We start from the raw sequence: 20,770 nt of genomic DNA, 5'->3' as shown, positions 1-20,770 counted from the left end.
TTGAAGTGTTCTCGGGGTTTGAATGACATTGAAACGGGGTATTTGGCCCATTCAGCCTTAGAGTGAAATCATAGCTCCTAATCCTGAGACATCCATCTTGTAATAAAGCCTAATCCTTCATTACATTTCCCCTTGTCTAGTTACACCTCAAATGAATCTTTTCTTAGACTTATTACACTGTTTTGCATAATTTTAGACTTTATTGAATATTGGAAGGGAACTCCATGATGGGTATAATTTTGTAGTTCTAGTATCAGTTTTTACTATTTTTACTATTTGTAAAATAGTAAAACTGGGGTACACTGAATAATGTTTTTGGTCCATGTTATCCATTCCGTGGAAAGACTGTACATGATTGCAGTCCAGCTGTCTGCAGTGTAAAGATGCAGGATAAAGGGAATAACGTTTAGTGCCAGATAAGGTCCAGTAAAGTCTGATTAAAGATAGACTGAGGGTCTCCAATGATGTAGATGAGGTAGGTCAGGACTGCTCTCATTGGTGATAGGGTGGTTCAGTTGCCCGATAACAGCTGGGAAGAAACTCCCCCTGAAACTGGAGCGAAGCATTTTCACACTTCAGTACCTCTTGGCTGATGGGTGAGGGGAGATGAGATAGTTATAAAATGAAGGGAAAGAGAGTTAAGAGTGATCGAAGGAAAAAAAAATGCTTCTATGCAGTGTGGGGTTGGAATCTTGAGTGCATTCCCTGCAGATGTGATGGAGGCAAATGGGAATTGGATAAGTACATAGTGAAGAAAAAATGGTAAGACTCTGGGGACAGGGCAGGGAGATGGAACTAGTGAGTTGCTTTGGTTTCGAACCAATTGGACGAGGAGTCAAACGGCCATTTCCTGGCTGTAGCATTTCCGTGACGAGCGTTCTACTTTTTAAGTGTCTCCCTGCAGTGATGAACAGTATTTAGTTTGTATTTGTGTGACTTTATTAACCTGCAACTCTATATTAGTGGTTTGTACATCTATTCCCTTTGCTTCTCTTGTCATTTCAGATCCCCTTTTATTGCCATAAATTTAGACCGTTCCACTGATCTGTTCAAATGACATGCTAGGAGCATTTATGCCATCTCAATTGTGGTATAACCCGTGTTGAATTGACTTTAATTTCCAACTTATTTGTGCAAATATGATTTAAATCCCCAAGTCAAATCAAAATGGTAATATAGATCATATTTGCAGAAATTTTCCAATTTTCCCTTGTGATATTGAAAACCATTCAGCCCATCGAGTTTATGCCAGCTCAACAGAGCAGCCCTTCTAATTTTTGCTTGTAACCCCTTTCCCCCCCATATCCTCTCTACCTCACACAGCTGCTCTGCCCACCCAGAGTAGGGACATAATACTGTGGCCAATTAGCCCATCAATCTACACGTCTTTAGGATGTGGAAGGAAATTGGAGCATCCGTAAGAAACTCATGCGGTCACAAGGATAATGTGCAAACACTACACGGCACTGGAATTGTGTTTTTTTTCAACAGCATGTGAACAGGCCCTTTGGCCAAAGTGTCCATGACGAACATGATGCTAAGCCCAACGCTAAATAACAACAATAAAATATTGATCACTGTATTCGACTTCTGAACATTGAGCATCTCAGATAAACCAGCTCAAATAAACAAAGTTTCAGTGCCAGATTGTGGGGGGTTTTGTTGTTGTGAGCTGTTGGTGGCTAGAATCCTGAATAAGAATTGGGAAGAGAATTTGCAGCCCCATTGCAAAAAACTTTATTCTCCAAATTGATGGGGGAAGGGGGAGAAAGAAACATAAAAGTAATAATGTCAGCGACAGTTCTGCCTAAAAGTGCAAGCTTTCTGTTTGATATCTCCATAATAAATTAGTTTTATTATAACAGCTCCGTGATTGATTTTCAGGACGTGTTTATTTTGCTGAATACTGTTATTCTCTAACTCTGCAAATTTGTAACCAGAAAGTGTAGCGGCCATGATGGTGAGTTATTGCTTTACTTTCCAAATGCAAAAGATCTGTAACCCACAGCTCCACAAACAGGAGCAAATAAACCTCAAAAGCACAATCACTGCCAGAGCTATGCCTGGTTTACAGGATGAAGTGGAGGTAGAGGGATGGAATTTGGTGTCAGAATATATTTGAGGTTGATCTCTTTGGAAATAAAAGGGATCAAACGGTGTGAGAGATGATTAGGCATCAAAGTATTGAATGGTGGAATAGAACCCAGGGGCGGAATAGCCTACTCATGTTTTGCTCTGGGTCTATGTGGCAAAAAGGGGATGAACTGGCAGAAGCTGCACTGACTGGAACAATGAGCTGTGCTGCATAAGCTGTAAACATGGAGATGATTTTGGAGACGCAAGGAAGTGCAGATGCTGGAATTGTGTAGAACACAAAGTGCTAGAGTTAACTTGCCAGCTCAGACATCATCTGGAGAACATGGATAGACAACTTTTTGGGTCAGGGCCATTCAAAGATGACTGTGGGCAGGATCTTAAGTTCCTTTGACCTTTTAACACATTTATTTTGGACATGCAATGTAAATTTTTGATTCCGACAACATTTTGGACTATCTTCTGTTCTTGGCACTAGGTTTGTGTGGTGAGTAACGTATGGAACATTTTTAATCATCCAGTATGGAGAAAGGATTTTTTAATGTGAAGTTTTGTTTTTCTCCCTTCATTGGATTTTGTTCTATCTTTAGGTGCAGTTGGTTGCCCTGTATTATACTCCAATCTACACCAGAAACGTTTGGAAATCCTTTATGTCAGGCCATACCTTTTCGATTAAAAAATAACTAGAGCCTGAGCTTTAACTGAAAATTGCTGATCAAGATAGTTTTCACACTTTTTACATTGCCTGACTTGCTGAATGTGCACAATGTTTTGATTTATTTCCCTTTTTTTTGCACCACAAGGCACAATACCTTTTTTCTATTGACTACATTATGAGTCAATGGGGTTCTGGGCTTATGACTTGCAGCAAAGCTATTTTAGTTATTAATTATCTTATTGAAAGCGGGCATATAAATTGCTAGACTAAAAAATTGTGAAATTTTTTCAGTAAACACAAATAGAGGATAGAGAAATTTTAATTGTACAATGTTTGGTACAGAATATCATGAAATAATGGGTGTTCTAGCAGCACAATCACCTCTGTAATGTTGGTGTTCCATATATTAGAGCAAGTCACTTAAGGGCCTGTCCCACCAGCATGCGCCTGCATGCAGCAAGCGTGACCTAACGTTCCATAACATATTTGTTTTACGAGACAGAGTTGTTAGCCATGTGCTCAACCTCCAACCTGGAGGACCAGTGGATCGCTCTTCGACTCGTCTCTACCCTTCGACCTGTCCAGCATGGGAGACCCTAACAGGAGACGAATCTCCCGCTGGCATAACTCTAAGGGTCACTGAGACAAACAAGCTCCCCGACCACGACAAGGTTGCAATCCAACGGGGAGGAGCAAGTCACAAATGACTGCAAATGCTGGAATCTTGAGCAAAAACTGAAGTGCTGGAGGAACACGGCAGGTCAGGCAGGGGTGGGGGAGAGACCGAGAAAAGAGAAAGGGTGGAGCAAAGCCTGGCAAAGTGATAGGTGGATATAGGTGTAGTAAGGCTGGAGCTGAAAAGGATGCAAAAGGGTGTCAGATAAGGAAAGAAGAGTGAAAAATGAAACTGGAGGGAGGGATTGATTGGAATGGGTCGTGGGTGTGGAAACGGAGTGGGGGAGGGGATGAAGGCAAAATGCGGCACGCGGGGTTGGGAGATGAGAATACGGAAGAGCAGGGTAACTAGGGAGGCAGGAGAAATGTGTGCACATCGGGGTGGTGAGGAGGGCAGGGGAAAGATAGGAGAAAGTAAGTGCTCCAGCACTTAAAAAAAAATATATACAATTTTTCAAACTTGCAGAGCAGCTGTAGATGATGCATAATTAATTTATGCGTACGGTGAGCATCCCCCTAAATTCTTGTGCTTGTAGATGCTGAATGGCCAAAGTATTAGGAAGTTTGATATGATTAACACCACAGTTTAGCAGGGCTGGAAATTAACGGTTGCCCGAGTGTCAATGACCACCCAAAGTGCCGCCGGGCAACCTAAACGCAGTCATTTTGCCCGGCTTGGCACTGCAGATACTGGTTTATACCGAAGATAGACACAGAAAACTGGAGTAACTCTGGGTCAGGCAGCATCTCTGGAGAAAAGGAACGTGACGTTTCGTGTTGGCGACGGCTGTATTGCGGGGCAAAGATATTAGGTGCTTGGTGACGAAGGGTCGGAGCGAATGATGGGCCCCGCACAGCAGCGGCCGCGACAGCGGCTCCACCTCTTCCTCCTCCTGCACCCCGCCCGCCCTGATAGCAGCTGCTGCCTGCCACTCTGCCAACGGCGCTTTCAAAACAAACCATCTCGCACGCCGAGGCTGGGAGGGAGGGGGAGGCCTCTTTCTACCGTCTATAGGATCTTTGAGCTGCTCCGCTCGGCCCCGCACCTTGCTGGTGGAGGAGGGGAGGCGGTGGCGAGGAGATCCCAACCGCCTCCCCCTTTGGCGGTGGACAGGGACGGCCAAGGCAGCGGGGCGATGTTGCCTGAGGAGCGCTGATCTTTCCTTCCTCCCCTCTCTCTCTCTCTCTCTCTCTCTCTTGTACGCGCCCCCTCCACCCCTCCTATCCTGAGACCCCTCCTTTCCAACCCGCACTGATCCCCATTCCCGCCTCTATTCAGTCCTCACTGACATCCCCTGTGCTCCCCCACCCCCATCTATTCATCCTGCGCTGATCACCCTATCCACCTCGCATTGATTCTCCTGTAACTCCCCATCCATCCTACACTGGTCCATAATTCATCGTGTACTTACCCCCCTTCCCATCCATCCTGCACTTCTCCATTCATCCTGTACTAATCCCCCTCATTTATCCTGTACTGACCCACCATCCATTTACCCTGCACTGATCCTCCCCATCCATCCTGTAGTGATCTCCCCATTGATCTTTTACTGATTCCCCCCCATTCATCCTGTACTGATCCCCGCATTCATCCTGTACTGATCTCCCCCATTCAAGAAGAATGGGGGGAACCGCCTGAAGAAGGGTCTCGACCCGAAATGTTGCCTATTTCCTTCGCTCCATAGATGCTGCCTCACCCGCTGAGTTTCTCCAGCACTTTTGTCTACCCCCATTCATCCTGTACTGATTCTCCCCATTCATACTGTACTGATCCCCCCCATTCATCCTGTACTGATCCCCTCATTCATCCTGTAGTGATCCCCCATTCATCCTGCAGAGACCCTCCGATCCACACTGTACTGACCTCCCCCCCCATTCATCCTGCAGAGACCCTCCGATCCACACTGTACTGACCTCCCCCTCCATTCATCCTGTACTGATGCCCCCATCATCCTGCGCTGATCACCCCCCCCCCCCCCCCATCGGTCCTATACTGATCTCCCCATTCAAGAAGAATGGGGGAACAGTCTGAAGAAGGGTCTCAACCCGAAACGTTGCCTATTTCCTTCGCTCCATAGATGCTGCCTCACCCGCTGAGTTTCTCCAGCAATTTTGTCTACCCCATTCATCCTGTACTGATCCCCCCCCCCATCCATCCTGTACTGACCCCCCCCCCCCCCCATTCAACACCACTGACATCCCCCGTGCTCCCCCCTCACAATTTTACATACTCCAACCACCACGTACTAATTCACCTGCCTCAATCCATCCATTCCACACCGAGTGCCTTCTCAACCCCCCCCCCCCCCCCCCCCCCCCCCCCCCCGTCATCTATCCACCTTGCAACCTGTATATTTTGTTATGGATAAATGATGTGGGAAGCGAGAGTGTTTCTGTACCAATAACGACCCATGCTATGGCCATGCCATGGTAATTTTCGGTCCGTCACAGAATACATGCTTGCATCAATCTGTAGTGTGCATGGTTAAGCATATATGTTACCATGGTCCAGGATTTATTGACACAGGTTGATCATACGCTGAATAATCCAACCACATTTTTGTTTGGAAGTGGAAAGAACTAATAGAAATTGCATTAATTGCAATGTGTAAAAAGAGTTGAGACACTATTATAATTTTGCTGCATGTCATTGTGGTATATATCATGTCTTGATTGGTGAATATGTTTAGTTTGTGACTTTATTTGAAGCAGAAATAATATGTGAATGCTTCATTGAGCATAATTCCGACTGGTAACTACACACTTCGTCCGAACACATTATCGCACGCGTCCTGCAAGCCGTCTTAAATGACCGCCTAACCGGTCATTTGGCAACCTAAAAAGCTGCCAAGGTTGCCCGGCTGGCAACAGGGGAAAAAAGTTAGGTGAGAGCCCTGTTTAGACCTACCTGCGCGATCTCCATTGCTGTTTACCATGATGGTTTGGTTAAGTATAAAAAGTTACTCAGCCTAAATGGACTATCTATTTTTTTACACTATAGCAGACCCCTCTGCTTTTAAACAGTTGTTGGCTTGATGGAGCATGCTGAAGTTGACACCCAATTTCCTGTTTATATTTTGAGTCCGCAATTGCTGAGTCGGGTGGTAATGATGCAATGAAGTTTCTTGGTATTTTATGTAGACAATCATTGCCAGAAGTACACAGCAGGTCACGCAGCATATGTGGAGAGGCTTTAGTTTTTAGAGCTACATGTATGCCAACCATCAATAACCCGTCGCACTGGTTCTATGTTATCCTTTCCCTTCACAATAGGGGCGATTTTAGCAGCTAATTAACCTACAAGCCTGCACGTCTTTGGGACTGGAGCGCCAGGAGAAAACCCATACAATCACAGGGAGAACATGCAAACTCCACACAGATAGCACCCAAAGTTGGAATCAAACTCTGGTTCCTGATGCTGTGAAGTAACACTTCTACTAGCTGCTCCATCATGCCGGCCTTAATACTTTATAGGGAGGAAAATGATCCCTGGTACATGAAATTCAGAAAGCTGTCTGTAACTTATGCAAACAATAACGTTCAGGCGTGTGTGTGGATGTTGTGCAGTGCAGCTTTGGAAAATGGACACTGTTTGATGGCTGGAAATATTAGATGAAAATCAAGGATATTGCACAGATGGTAAAGGCCAAGATGGGTAAAGAAATAAGGAAGAGAAGTGGAAGGGACAATAGCAGAGGATAATTGTCAGAAAATGCTACAGTAGCCTAAAATGGGAAAACACAGGATGGTTTAACAACCTCCAATTGATCTTTTTCTAATTTATCAGGACCATGATTTTATTTTCAGTGATTTTGTTGTATAATGCACTTAATACAGCAACAAATTTGAGGTGTGTTTACCATAATCTCTCTGTTATAGAATTTAAAAGCAGCAGCTGTGTGGCGGTTGATTTCAGTTGAAGTTTCTTCAATTCAGCTTTGATCCTCAGCTTCCATCTAATGCCTAGTTGGTAGTTTAGTCTGTGGCCACTTCCTAGTGATCTGTAAGTTATTATTTAAGACTATCATCTTTAAGATCCTGTAATTCCAATTGATCTGCAGTTTTGGTCTATTTCTTCTATCTAACTGCATTTCCATTGTAGAAAATTGTTGCTCAGTGTCATTGCAAATTTGGAATGCTAAGAATTAATTCCAGTTGTTACTTATAGGGGCAACAGAGAAGCAATATCATACAGGGCTAGGTGCTGATGCTGGAGAAACCATGCAGCAAGAAATGTTTTCATCTGCCTCAGTAATCGTGGAATTGTAGGACACATTAAGATTGGATTTTAATGTCATCCACAGCCTGGCAGACTCCAATAAGAATTAAATCACAAAATTACCTCACTAGTGTAGAAAATGGTCATTTGCTCCGATTGGTCCCAGTGACTGCTCAAACCATGGTATTTAACCTATTGCAATGTCCTGCTGCTTTACGTTTGTGCTTTATTAGCTTTCCCAAGAACATATTCGTGTTACTTCAAATGCTACCCCTGGTAATAAGTTCCACATTATTAAGAGGATGAAGGTTTTTTTTCCCCTTTTGATTTATGGCATCTTGTATTTATGACCTAGCTTTAGCTGCCCCTAAAATGGAAAAATCGGTGAGCCCGATGTAGCATTGATCACCAGCGGGGAGTGGAGAATGAATCTTGAATGGAAAAGTGCATTGATGTAAAGTAGGTCTTAGAGTTAATGGGAGATGCATTAAACCATTTTATCTGTTGATTTCTTCCGTCCCATTGTCAATGCTACAACCTTGATAAATGCAAAGATCTGTTAAGACCATTTAAAAAAACATCAACTATTCTGATATATGTAGTTAAAACAGAAATCTCATTCTGTGTAGCGTTTGTACTGTTCCTTTTGATGCCTACCTCATCACTCAGATAAGATATAGTCCAATGTTATTGCCTCAATTTGCCAGTAAATATTATTTCAAATCTACATTTTTTTGCTTCATGTTTCCTGTCTGAGATGGAACATTGATTGTAGCTATTGATGTTCCTGATATTCAGATCCGTCTCTTGGTTCAATTTATTGATCGAATTGTCATTGGACATTTATAATTTACTAATTGAACTTTGCATGACCAATTGGTACTGCAGCCATGTTAATGCAGGGGATGTAGCCTCCAGCTGTTGTGGTCTGTTGAAGGGTCCACAAGTACAACATTCATTATGTATCCGAAATTAGATGGGGATATTGTGACTCCTTGCATTTTAAGCAAGCACAAATAATGATGCAGAACAGGAGCAGTCCATGAGCCCCACGCTGGCCATGAGTCACATTCCTCGGTCGTTTCTCTCGGCAATCACTTCCCTTTCAAGTATTTATGCAATATCCTTTGTGACAGTTACTTCTAATTTTGTTACAACTATCCTTTCAGGAACTAGATTGGGACCATCGGTGTTGTTTAAAAACAAAAATCGGCGTATTTCCCTTCTGGCATTTGACTCTAGGCTCTGGTTAGCAATCTCTGTGTAGCTAGAAACTGGTTTCCATTTCAAAGCTCTTGAAAACGTTTAACAGGTCTACTATATTGTCCCATAAGTTATAGGAGCAGATTTAGGTCATTTGGCTCATCAAGTCTACTCCGCCATTCAATCATGGCTGATCTATCTTTCTAAGGCAGCCCATTTTCCTCTCTTCGCCCCATAACCCCTGACACCCACACTAATCAAGAATTTGTCAATCTCAGCCTTAAAAATATCCATTGTCTTGGCCTCCACTTCCGTCTGTGGCAATGAATTCCACAGATTCACCTCCCGCTGACTAAAGAAATTGTCAGCGGGAGATGGCATTAAGAAATTCCTCCTCATCTCCTTTATAAAGGTACGTCCTTTTATTCTGTGTCTAGACGCTCCCACTAGTGGAAACATCCTCTCCACATTGACGCAATCCAGGCCTTTCACTATTCGGTAAGTTTCAATGAGGTCCTCCCTCAACCTTCTCAACTCCAGCGAGTACAGGCCCGGTGCTCATCATAAGTTAACCAGATAATTCTCGTAAACGTCCACCACCACAACCACCACTGATGTTTTTGGGTTGATTGTACCATAAGAGAGAATTTTATCTCTTGCGAATCCTCTCTTCATCTGTTGGTTATAGGTGTTGGCGAGGCGAGCATTAAGGATACACTTCCTCAATTGAAATGGCTATAAGCAATACACGCTCATTTATTGCCTATTGACATTTCCGTTGAGAAGGCCCATTCTTGATTTGTTTTATTCCTTCAGACTATGCCACTTCCTCAGTGCTATTGAGTAAGAAGTCTCAGGAATTGGACACTGACAAAGGACCAACTATAGGTATCAAAATTGGATTGATGTGTGCCTCGGGAGGGTTAATGCAAACATTCTGCCAATTAATAGAATAATATGCTCAGAGAAAATGTGACCAGGAGCAGACTCTGGCCCATTTGAGCCTTCTTTGCCATTTCATACAATCATTGCTGATTTTCTATCTCAAAACTATATTTCTATTTACTCCCTATATCCTTGAGCTTTTTATTGTAATGTCTATTATGTCCATAATTTCTTTCTTTATGCATGGTTTTGTTTTCATATGTTTTATATTATTCATTACACGAGTTAAAACCTCATTATTATAATATTGAAAAACCTGCATGGAGATATTAATATTTTATTTCTAAATTATTATAAAAGTCTTAGTTTGTTAATTGCGCCCTGCTGAAGGTTTGTGTCAGGGGATTTGGAACAGAATTTTTCGGTTTTGATGTTCAGAATTTATGTTCTATGTGAGAGGTATTCTATGGACCAGTTTCTTGCATTGCCGTTTTATTTTAGTGTGTAAACAAAGCAGAATCCTGGTAGCCATTAAGTCGGCATCAGCATTTGTCAAGATAAGTTGTATGACAGAATAGCGTCCTTTTTGTATTTATGAATCTGGTTATGTTTGCTTATTGATGTCTGCTTCAGGAATTAGATTCCCTCGGCTCCAGAAATATTACTATGCACATAGAACAATGGATGAATTTATACCCTAATGATTAAAATGCAGACCAGACTTCAAAATCTTATTGTAAGTGAGTGGCTGTTTTGCAAACAACTTAAAAAAAATAAATGCATAGGCTCGGGGAGAGAGATTTTAAGAGGGACCTCAGGGCACCCTTATCACTCAGTGGATAGTCCATATGTAGAATGAGCTGCCAGAGGAAGCTATGGAAGTCAAAACAATTGTGACTTTCAAAAGACGTTCGGACAGATGGATGGATTAGCAGGCTTGAGGATTATGCGCCAAATGCAGGCACATGGGACAAGCTCAGTGTGAAAATTTGGTTAGCGTGGATAAGGTGGGCCAAAGGCCCTGTTTCCCTGCTGTATAGTTCTGAGTCTTAAAATAAAATTGGAAGATTGAGGTTGGACAGGTACATGGATAGAAACATTTTGGGAATTATAGGCCAAACACAGGCACTCGGGATTAGCTCAGGTGGACAGTTTGGTCAGCGTGGACGAGTTGGGCCGAAGATCATGTTTCCATGCTTTATAATCCTGTAACTCTGACCGATGGTCTCTATTTGCTCAGCATGTCCTCTGCAGAAGGGAAGCTCACGGTGAGCACTGTGGAGCCATGTGAGATCGGACCCAGTGGTCGCCGCGAATATCCAGTGGCCAACGAGAACGGACCCAGCAGCCGACTAGACGCCGAGGATGGACCGAAGAGCACATTGAACCCACGACCGCTGAGAATGAGGACAAAACGGCCATGTGTGGTGGCAGGCCTGGCTCGCCTGTGCGATGAAGGACCCAGCAGGCCGCTGTCTGCAGAAGCTCTGAAGCCCCGAAGACTGGAGAGTCGAGGATAAGGGAGCCACTGATGGCGATGGACGGGAGGGGTAGGCCGGTAGGAGAGGGACGAGGATATTGCCTCCAGCACCTTCAAGGTCAGCTGCAGGAGGCTTCCCCGGAGTTACGGAGGCAGTCGTCAGAGGAGAAGGACGTCTGATCGCGGGCCTGCAGCAGCCTGCGGCTTACCTAGAACGGGGTCGCTCCAGTACTTCTAAAACGTAAACCGGACTTGATGGACAGTTTTTTTTTTTAGAAATGGCGCCAAAATATTGCAACTGTGCATTTGTGGTTGTGCAAAATAATTTTACTGTGCTGTGCATACGTGACAATAAAGAACCATTAAAAAAAATTTTTTTTATTGGACATTAAATTTCAGCTGTTAATATACTGAGCAGTAAGTTGACTTGATAATTGCTTTCATTTATCATGATCCAGTGATTGCAGTACTCCACTTTCAATTTGATCAAACTGTTAGTCATCAATGATTAGCTGTATTTAATGTGGTGAAACTGTTATGACAAATTATAACTGCTTGGTTGACTTATTTGCAATGGGTTAGGAGTTTAGCATTGCTCCAATTGGTTTGGGCGAAAAATGTTCACTGAGCATTAAACTTATTGAAGTTCTGCACATTGAAGGTCAGTTTATTGACCTGCATGGCAAGTGGGCACAGGTGATTGCATGACTGAGTTAAAATCCGATCCATGATGCATGCATAGCAATAGTCTGGAATAATTTAATTGCTACTATTATATAAGACATTCACTATACTTCGCTATCAAAGCAGTCGCTTCAGACCAGTCTGAAGAAGGGTCATAACCCAAAACGTCACCCATTCCTTTTCTCCAGAGATGCTGACTGACCTGCTGAGTTGCTCCAGCTCTTTGTGACTATCTTTTATTTACGATGAGTTTCCCACGTGGCAGTAGAACCTTACACCACCACAATCTTTAACCTCATGGCTTGTAATATTCCAAACCTATTATTATCAAGATAGAGAAGCAATCAATGAGGAGTGCAGAAGGTATGGCAGGAGCAGTGCCAGGCATACCTAAAAATGAAATGCCAAATTAGTGAAGCTGCTATATGGGATGAAATCCATGCTAAACACTAAATAGTTGAATGACTGCAATAGACAGTCAAGTAATCTCATAGCCAGTGAATCAGATTGAAACATTGCAGTCCAAGTACATCCAGTGGTGAACAATTAAACACCAAACGGGATGAAAAAACCTCTCTGCCCTTGATCATGATGTGACCCGCCCGGCGTGTGAGTGCTAAAATGAGACTGAAGCATATGCAATCCTGTTGAGCTGGATGTGCTAAGCTGATAATCCATTCTGGCTGCTCTGTGAGATACCCCCCATCACAGAAGCTAGTCTTCAGCCAGTTTGACTCACTTCATGCAATATCATCTAGAAATGATATTTTGGGCGGCACAGTGATGCAGGGTAGAGATGCTGCCTTTCAGTGCCAGGGACCCTGCTTCGATCCTGACTGTGGGTGCTGTTTGTATGTTCTCCCTGTGATTGCGTGGGTTTTTCTTGCATGCTCCGGTTTCCTCTCACACTCAAATTGTGCAGATTTGTAGGTTAATTGGGTTTGGTAAAGATTGTAAAATTGTCCCTAGTGTGTAGATAGTGCTATGAACTTCTCCCTATAGCTCACACCCTCTAGTCCTGGCAACATCCTCGTAAATCTTCTATGTACCCTTTCCAGCTTTATAACATCTTTCATAAAGCCTGGTGCCCAGAACTGAATACAATGTTCTAAATGTGACCTTACCAACATCTTGTAACATGACCTCCCAACTTCTATACTCAATACTCTCTGATGAAGGCCAATGTGCCAAAAGCCATTTTGACCACCCAATCTACTCCACCTTCAAGGAACCATGCACCTGCAGTTCTAGATCCCTCTGCTCTACAACACTCCTCAGAGCCCTACCATTCACTGTGTAAGTCCTGCTCATGTTAGACTTCCCAAAATGCCACACCTAATTTCTCTGTATTAAATACCAGCAACCATTTCTCAGCGCACCTGGCCAATCGATCAAAATCCTGCTGCAATGTTTCACAATCACCTTCACTATCTAAAAAAACCCACCCATTTTTGTATCATCTGCAAATGTGATAATTTTGCCGTTTATGCTCTCATCCAAATCATTGATATATGTATTCAACATTTACAGCTCTGCCCTCATCGACCTTTTTGGTCACATCTTAAAAAGTTCAATAAGGTGCAGGCAGCATCTGGGGTTTAGAGGAGGGGGGATGGAGGAAGGCTAGATGCCTTTTTAGTCAGGACCCTTCAGTCCAAACCCAAAGCATCATCTGTCCACTCTTCTACCCCTCCCCCCCACCCACAGATGCTGCCTAGCCCACTGAGTTCCTTCAGTTTATTATCATTATTTCATTCCTCTGTCCTTGTGAGGAATGGCTTTATTTACTACTGGCTATTCATGTCCCGCTCCCTGGTCCATTATATTGCACCTTATATGTATTTTGATCAATGTTGTTGACAGTCTTAGCTGCTTGCCACTAATTGTATCTTGATTTAAGGATGTATTAAAAAACTTTAAGGTGCAGGTCAAAACATAATTTATTTAATTGACCGAGATAATTAATTCATTGGATATGGGTATCACTGAAAAATCTAGCATTTCTTCCCCATCTCAAATTGCCTTTTGCTTTGAATGGCTTTCCAGTTCATTTCAAAGGGCAGTTAAGAGGCAAACACATTGCTTTAAATCTGGAGTCACATCTCGGCAAACCATGAATGGCAGGTTTCCTTCCCTGAATGGTACAGGGAATGCGCTCCTTTTGTGCCAAAGGCTACTCCCTGTAATCTGAAAATTATAACCTTGGTTTAATTTAAAATGCACAAACAAAAGGTTTAGCTAATTTTGTAGCGCAAACAATGGAGATAAGAAAATCGAGAGCTGCATATTCAAATGGATGAAACTGAGCAGCGTGAAGTGGATATTGTTTATACCCAGAGCTTTAAGTACTGAGCAGTCACTTGGATGGAAGATGGACACAAAAAGCTGGCATAACATGGCCGCAACTCTGAAGAGAAGGAATGGGTGACATTTCGAGTCGAGACCCTTCATCACTTGGAGGGTTTGTGCTGGAGGAAATGTGTATTTCAATGAATTGGAACTAGAAATAACTTGTTTTTCTGCCATGACACTAACTGCATATTACAGTATTTTACAACACTGGTGTGTCTTTTGCAAATATGTCAGCATATGTTAAAATGAAAAGAGAACTGCAGTTAAAATTCAAAACCTATAAGTACCTATAAGCAGCATCTTATCTACTGAATGCTGAACAAGTACTCGGTTAATAACCCAAATATTTTTTATTCCTCTGAATAGTCCCTCATACTGAAGTGGCCACTTTTGAGGGTAATTAGTCAACAATCTATTTACTGAGGCGAGTATGGCATTCAGTCTTTCGAGTGTTTAGAGTCTGGGAAATCTCGGATGGAGTTATCAACCAGATTCAATATGAATTTTCTTGCAGAACTCCCGTGTCAATTGGGGTGGGGGTGGGGGAATATCATAAAATCTCTCTCTCGTATTCACGCAAGTGGATGGAAGGACATTGCTTGTGCATGGAGGTAACATTGCCTAAACTATAACGCTGTAGCATTATATCCTGTACACTTTGTCTTTGTCTTTGCATTACCTGTTGTACTTGTGTATGACATGATTGTGCTCATGTAAAGTATGCTTTGACCAAAATGGCACACAAAGGTTTTCACTGTCTTGGTCGACGTGACAACTGAACTAATGCCAATAAGCACTTTCAAAAATAGCATGTAATTGGAGTAAGATTTGCCTAGATGACAAACTGGAAAGGGAAGCTAATAATTGAATATTTGGTGGTTTACTATAACTCCTTTTAAGGCAGTCCCTTAGGATCAAGAATTACTTGCTTCATCAGTTTTATTTTTGAGGTGCCTGGTGAGGCCATTGTGTGATTAAGAAGGTGTCTAGCTGCTTTGGTGGGTGGATATTTTATTTGGTGGTCTACTTCCATTAGTTAGGTATATTGATGTTTTCTGTTGAGTTGCTTGTGGACAAAATGTATCATTGTGAAAGTAAAACCTATCATTTATTGCTTGCGCTGGACTGCTTGTCAGCTTGGATTTGTCAGTCCAAATGGATCTAGAAAGTTGAGACAGATATTCCAATATCAGCACTATGATGATCATGGGAGGAGATGAGGCATGTTTAGTTTAGAGATACAGCTCACAGAGTCCGCGGCGACCAGCAATCACCAATACACTAGTTCTATTATACACACTTGGGGCAATTTACCGAAGCCAATTAATCTACAAACCTGCAAGGCTTTGGGATGTAGGAGAAACCGGAGCACCTGGGGGAAAACCCACGCGGTCACAGGGAGAACATGCAAACTCTGTACAGACAGCGCCTGTGGTCAGGATCAAACCCGAGGCAGTAACTCTACCACTGCGCCAATGTCCCTCATCTGTTTTGGTTAATTCCTTGTTTTTTTTTTTTTGGACTGCTGCACTTGTTAATGATGACGAGAGACTGGTGCTGCGAAGAAAACTCTCTGCATTAAATGTTCACGTTTGCAGCGCAGATAAGAACAAATGGAAATTAAGCACAAAATGGGTTTCAGTGGAAAACTTCCTGACTCTTCCAATATGGCAGTTACAGTTCATGAATTATAAGGTCCATTAATCAAAGGGTTAAGATTTGCAGATACTTGTGGGAAGAGATTCTGAGCAGTAATGAATCGGCTTTCAGCTTGACTTGTACAAAAGACTGTAATCCTTGGCTTGACAGCTGCATTGAATCAAACTACAACATGTATGAATCTTTATAAACTTGCTCTTTAAAAACTCCCTCAAATATTCCTTGCTCACTGTTCTCGTCATCTCCTCACATTATATTGAAACAAAACATAAGACGAAGGAATTGATTGTTGACTTTAGGGAGGGCAAGCTGAAGGATCATGCATGTCCCTTCATTGGCAGGATGGCAGCGGAGTCAATAGGTTTAAGTTCCTGGGAGCATAGATCCCTGCAGGAAGGAACTTCAGATGCTGGTTTACACTGAAGATGGACACAAAATGCTGGAGTAACTCAGCGGGACAGGCAGCATGTCTGGATGGAAGGAATGGGCGACACTTTGGGTTGAGACCCTTCTTCAGATCTGTGATCCGGCCTGGGCCCAGCATGTTGGCGCGAGCACAAAAAAAGCTCATCAACTCCTCTACTTCCTCAAGTTTGAGGAGATCAGTTGTGACATCAAGTACTCCCTTGAACTAATGCAGGTTTACAGATGAGAGCACTCTGGTTGCATCACAGCCTGGTTCGGTAATTTGAATGCTCAATAATGAAGAAGGATGTAGAAACTAGTGATTCACTGCCCAGTCCTTCATGGGTATTGACCTCTTCACTTTTGGAGGGATCCACAGGAACGCTGTCTCAGGAAGGAAGCTAATATTATCAAAGACCCACCCTATCCTGGTCGCACTCCCTTCTCGCTGCTACCAATGGAAAGAAGGTGCAGGAGCCTGAAAACTGCTACCTCCAGGTTCAAAGACCGCTTCCTCTCATCAACTATCAGAATCTTGAGCCAACCTACGCAATCCAAACCATAATGCTTTGTCAGCACCAAACTATTATGGACTTTGCATGGCTATTATTGCTCTGCGTACATGTTTGCACTATTGTGGTCAGGTTTATTGTATAGCTATTGTTGGTGCATCTAATGTACATGTAAACCGGCAGTAAGTAAGAATCTCATTGTTCCAGTTCATGGATGTGAACTAAAAACCCGAGGTCCATATGACAATTTAACACGCTTGAATTCTTGAGCAAAAAGCACAATTGCCACATTCTAATTAATACAGTTTATTTAAAAAAAAACAGAATATCCACTTTCTGGAATTTTGAGTCGGGGTAACCACTTGCTAATAGAAACATATACACTGTTTTTTAGTATAACTTGTTGAATTTATTTTATACTGCAGTACAATTACTTCAATCCAAGTCCAACCATTTGGAAATCCTTATGGTTTGGATCTGACTCGCTGTGTATTGTCATTTGTGCTCCTTTTAAGTTATCTGGTTCACTGGGTAATTTATAATAATGCTGTATAACATGTTTTTTGAAAATAATTAATGTGTTGGTATATTAACACAAATAATATCCAGTAGGTCAGAAAACATGCAAATCAGGCATTAGTGAAGTATTGCGCATGCTAGATTATCAGAGTTGCACCGCTTATCTGTATTTTCATCTTTGCTTCAAATAACAATAACATAGTAAGATGTGACAGTTTTAAAATTAGAATTATATCTCTTCCATTATCAACTTAAAGTATATAGGGAAAAAGTTTTAATGTATCAAAAACCTAAGAAGGAATTTCTCAAAGAATGAAAGTCCCAACAGGGGTAAAATGACTTCTCCACTGGTATGAACTACAATTCATGGTAACTTGGGGCACCCTGTTGTTTAAGGAGTAAACTTGATTAAAATGTTAGGATCTTGTTAGGATTTGCGAGAGCCTTTCCCATTTAGGCCATACTTTACTGAGTAAAACATTTAACACGAGTCATTCGGGGAGTAATAGACATCCAACTTCCACGCAGTTTTTTTTGGTTAGTTTTTAGAGATACAGTACGAAAACAGGCCCTTCAGACCAGCTAATCTGCGCTGACCGGTGATCATTCTGTACACTAGCACTATCCTAGACACTAGAGACAATTTATCAAAGCCAATTAACTTACAAACCTGCACGTCTTTGGAGTGTGGGAGGAAACCGGAGCACCCAGGGAAAACCCATGCGGTCACAGGTATAAACTCCGTAGAGACGACACCCTTAGTCAGGATCAGACCTGGGTCTCTGATGCTGGAAGGCAGCAACTCAACCTCTGCTCCACTGTGTCGCCCCATTGTTATTAAAACGTGGGTTACAAAAGATAATTGGGATTTATTATAGTGCACCTGAAGTATTGTGTACAGTTTTGGTCTCCTTGGCTAGAAAAACAATGTACTTAAAAGAGTGCAGTGAATATTCACTAGATTTGTTTCTAGGAGGGTAGATTTGCCATTGGAGGATAGATTGAGTAAAGTATGATTGCCTTCTCCAGAGTTTGGAAGGATTTGAAACGTGCAACATTCTTAAAGGGCTTGACTGACTTGAAGGGAAGATGTTTCTCCTGACTGAGAAGTCTCGGGTTAAGGAACAACATTTCCCGAATAATGGTTAGGCTGTTTAAGGCTGAAAATAGATTTCTTAACTCAGAGGGTGGTGAACCTTTGGAATTAATTATTCTAGATGGATATCGGAGTTAAGTCATTAAAGTGATGAATTTCTGGACATTAAAGGAATCAATGGATATAGGATTTATGTTGAAAAATGGCGCTGGGATACAAGATTGGTCATTGTCTTGATTAATTGCAGAGCACATTTGAAAGGGGGTATGGCCTCCTCCTCCTTGTTCTGGTACAGAGGAAGATGCTGTGGAGTCCGCAAGGTGAATCGATCTTGGTCAGGCAGGAAATCAAATACTCGGACCAACGTCCAAAGGGCACAGATTACTATCTGCCATGGGCAGTCTTGCTCTGGGGGAGAGTGAGCAGAGAATGAGCAGAGGGCAGTGGAATTGAAGGGGGAAGAAAGGTTGAGAATGAAGATGGAGGAAGCAGGAAGGGAGAAGCTTCGGAAAAGGTGACTGAGGGAAGGATAGCCAAAGGAGGAAGGTCATCAGAGTGGAAGGGGCCCAAGGGGGCGTGAGTGCATGATCTTGTCTGTGTCCAAGCATGTGTGTGCTACATTGGTGGGCCAAAGCCATATGTATCTCCTTGTCATTGGAGCGAGACCTCACTCCGATCAGACTGTTAGCTGGCATGCAATGGTTCCTCCATGTTAATGGAATTCCATGCAGTCATTAGCTTCTAAGAATTAGAGGGAAACAAGTCAGCCTCCAGCCCAAGACACTGTCCAACAAGAAGAAAACATCTCACCAGTCCAGCATAGCAAGCAACATTTGCAGCGTGTATTGTGTGAGACCTGGTGTTTGATTTGTATGAATTGATATTCATTTGAGGTATAGAGAAATTAATGTTGTTGTGCTTTTTTAAGAAACAATTAATCAGTTAGAAGCTAATATTTAGCTACCAATGGAAAGATTTATTATACTTTTGGGGACGAAAGTGGTAGCTTTAATGTTTCATTTATCAAGATATTTCATTATTCCACTTTTCCATAATTACATTTTTTTTAAATTTCCAATAAATCGTTTCAAATTTTCTTCACCCGTACAATGAACATTTCGATGGCATGCCATTTACCAAATGCACATTATAACGTCAAATTTAAGAAAATATGATGCCCTTTGTGATTATGGCAGGTCGTTTTTCCCCCTATCTTTAACATTGTAATCTGATCTATAATAGAATTAGATCTTCAACATGAATGTGGAATGGGGAGACAGTTAATTAAATTTAGTGCAATTCATCATTTCCTAAGTGTTCTTCAATCAATACAAGCAGAGCCTACTGCTAAATGTTAACTGCAGTATGGTTTTCAACAAGTTGTATAATATTTCATGATTAAATTGGAGATCTTTGAAATCGGTTTATCATTTTTCTCTTCTCAGGTGCTGGAGAATCAGGGAAAAGCACAATTGTGAAACAGATGAAGTAAGTATTATTTGCTGTTTGAATCATGAGTTCTTGTGCCTATGAACTGTTTGTGACCTTCAACAATGATGTTCTGTGCTTGCATAGTTGACAGTAATATGGTCTTTAGATTAGCGTGGAAGAAGAATCTTTGGCCCACTGAGTCCGTGCCGACCAGCAATTACCCGTACACTAGTTCTATACTACACAGTTGGGACATTTTTACAGAAGCCAAGTAATCTACAAATATGCAGGTCTTTGTAATGTGGGAGGAAACCGGAGCTGTCGGAGAAAAATCATAGGAAGAACAAACAAACTCCATGCAGACAGTACCGTAGTCAGGATGGAACCCAGGTTTCTGGTGCTGTAAATGAGCACCTCTACCTCTGCGCTATTGTGTCGCCCTTATTTGATCCTTAGTAACATGACGGGCTTGCTTATAATCATCGGTGCTCAAAGTATTGCTTCAAGATGCCGACTAGCTTGGGCAAGACCTTAGTTTAATACACAAACAAATAAGCATAGAGTACTTGGAGTTGGTCAGAAAGAAGCAAAAGGAGCCTTAAAGTGATTTTTGGCGGCAAATATGAATTATTGTTAGAGGCTTGGCTGACCATGAATGCCGGTGGTGAGTCTCCTCACTTGGTTGAGAGTAGAGTATATTTTAGGTGGGCCTCCATGCATTGTAAATTACTTTTCAACGACACAGCAAACTGCAATTAAAATGGGGGAATCTGACCACGCTACAGCTATGTTTAAAGCTACAGAGGCAGAAGGGATAGCTGCCAGTGATGCAAGGAATCAGAATGAGTCCAATGGAAAATTCTTGTGCAAGGATTTAAGGCAAGAGATTAAGAATCTC

General features: G+C 42.2%; 1 protein-coding gene across 1 annotated transcript in view; it reads left to right on the top strand.

Annotated features, from left to right (window-relative positions):
• gnai2 (G protein subunit alpha i2) overlaps window positions 1-20,770 on the top strand; it is a 206,816-nt gene that overhangs the window by 80,466 nt on the left and 105,580 nt on the right. Inside the window, exon 2 of the mRNA XM_033037082.1 lies at window positions 19,887-19,929. Coding sequence (XP_032892973.1) covers window positions 19,887-19,929 — 43 coding nt within the window. The remainder of the gene's footprint in view (window positions 1-19,886; window positions 19,930-20,770) is intronic.

This window comes from Amblyraja radiata, chromosome 18, assembly GCF_010909765.2.
Source record: "Amblyraja radiata isolate CabotCenter1 chromosome 18, sAmbRad1.1.pri, whole genome shotgun sequence".
Taxonomy (NCBI): Eukaryota; Metazoa; Chordata; class Chondrichthyes; order Rajiformes; family Rajidae; genus Amblyraja; species Amblyraja radiata.
The sequence above is the reverse complement of the archived record's forward strand: the minus strand, read 5'-3'. Positions and strand labels throughout refer to the sequence as shown.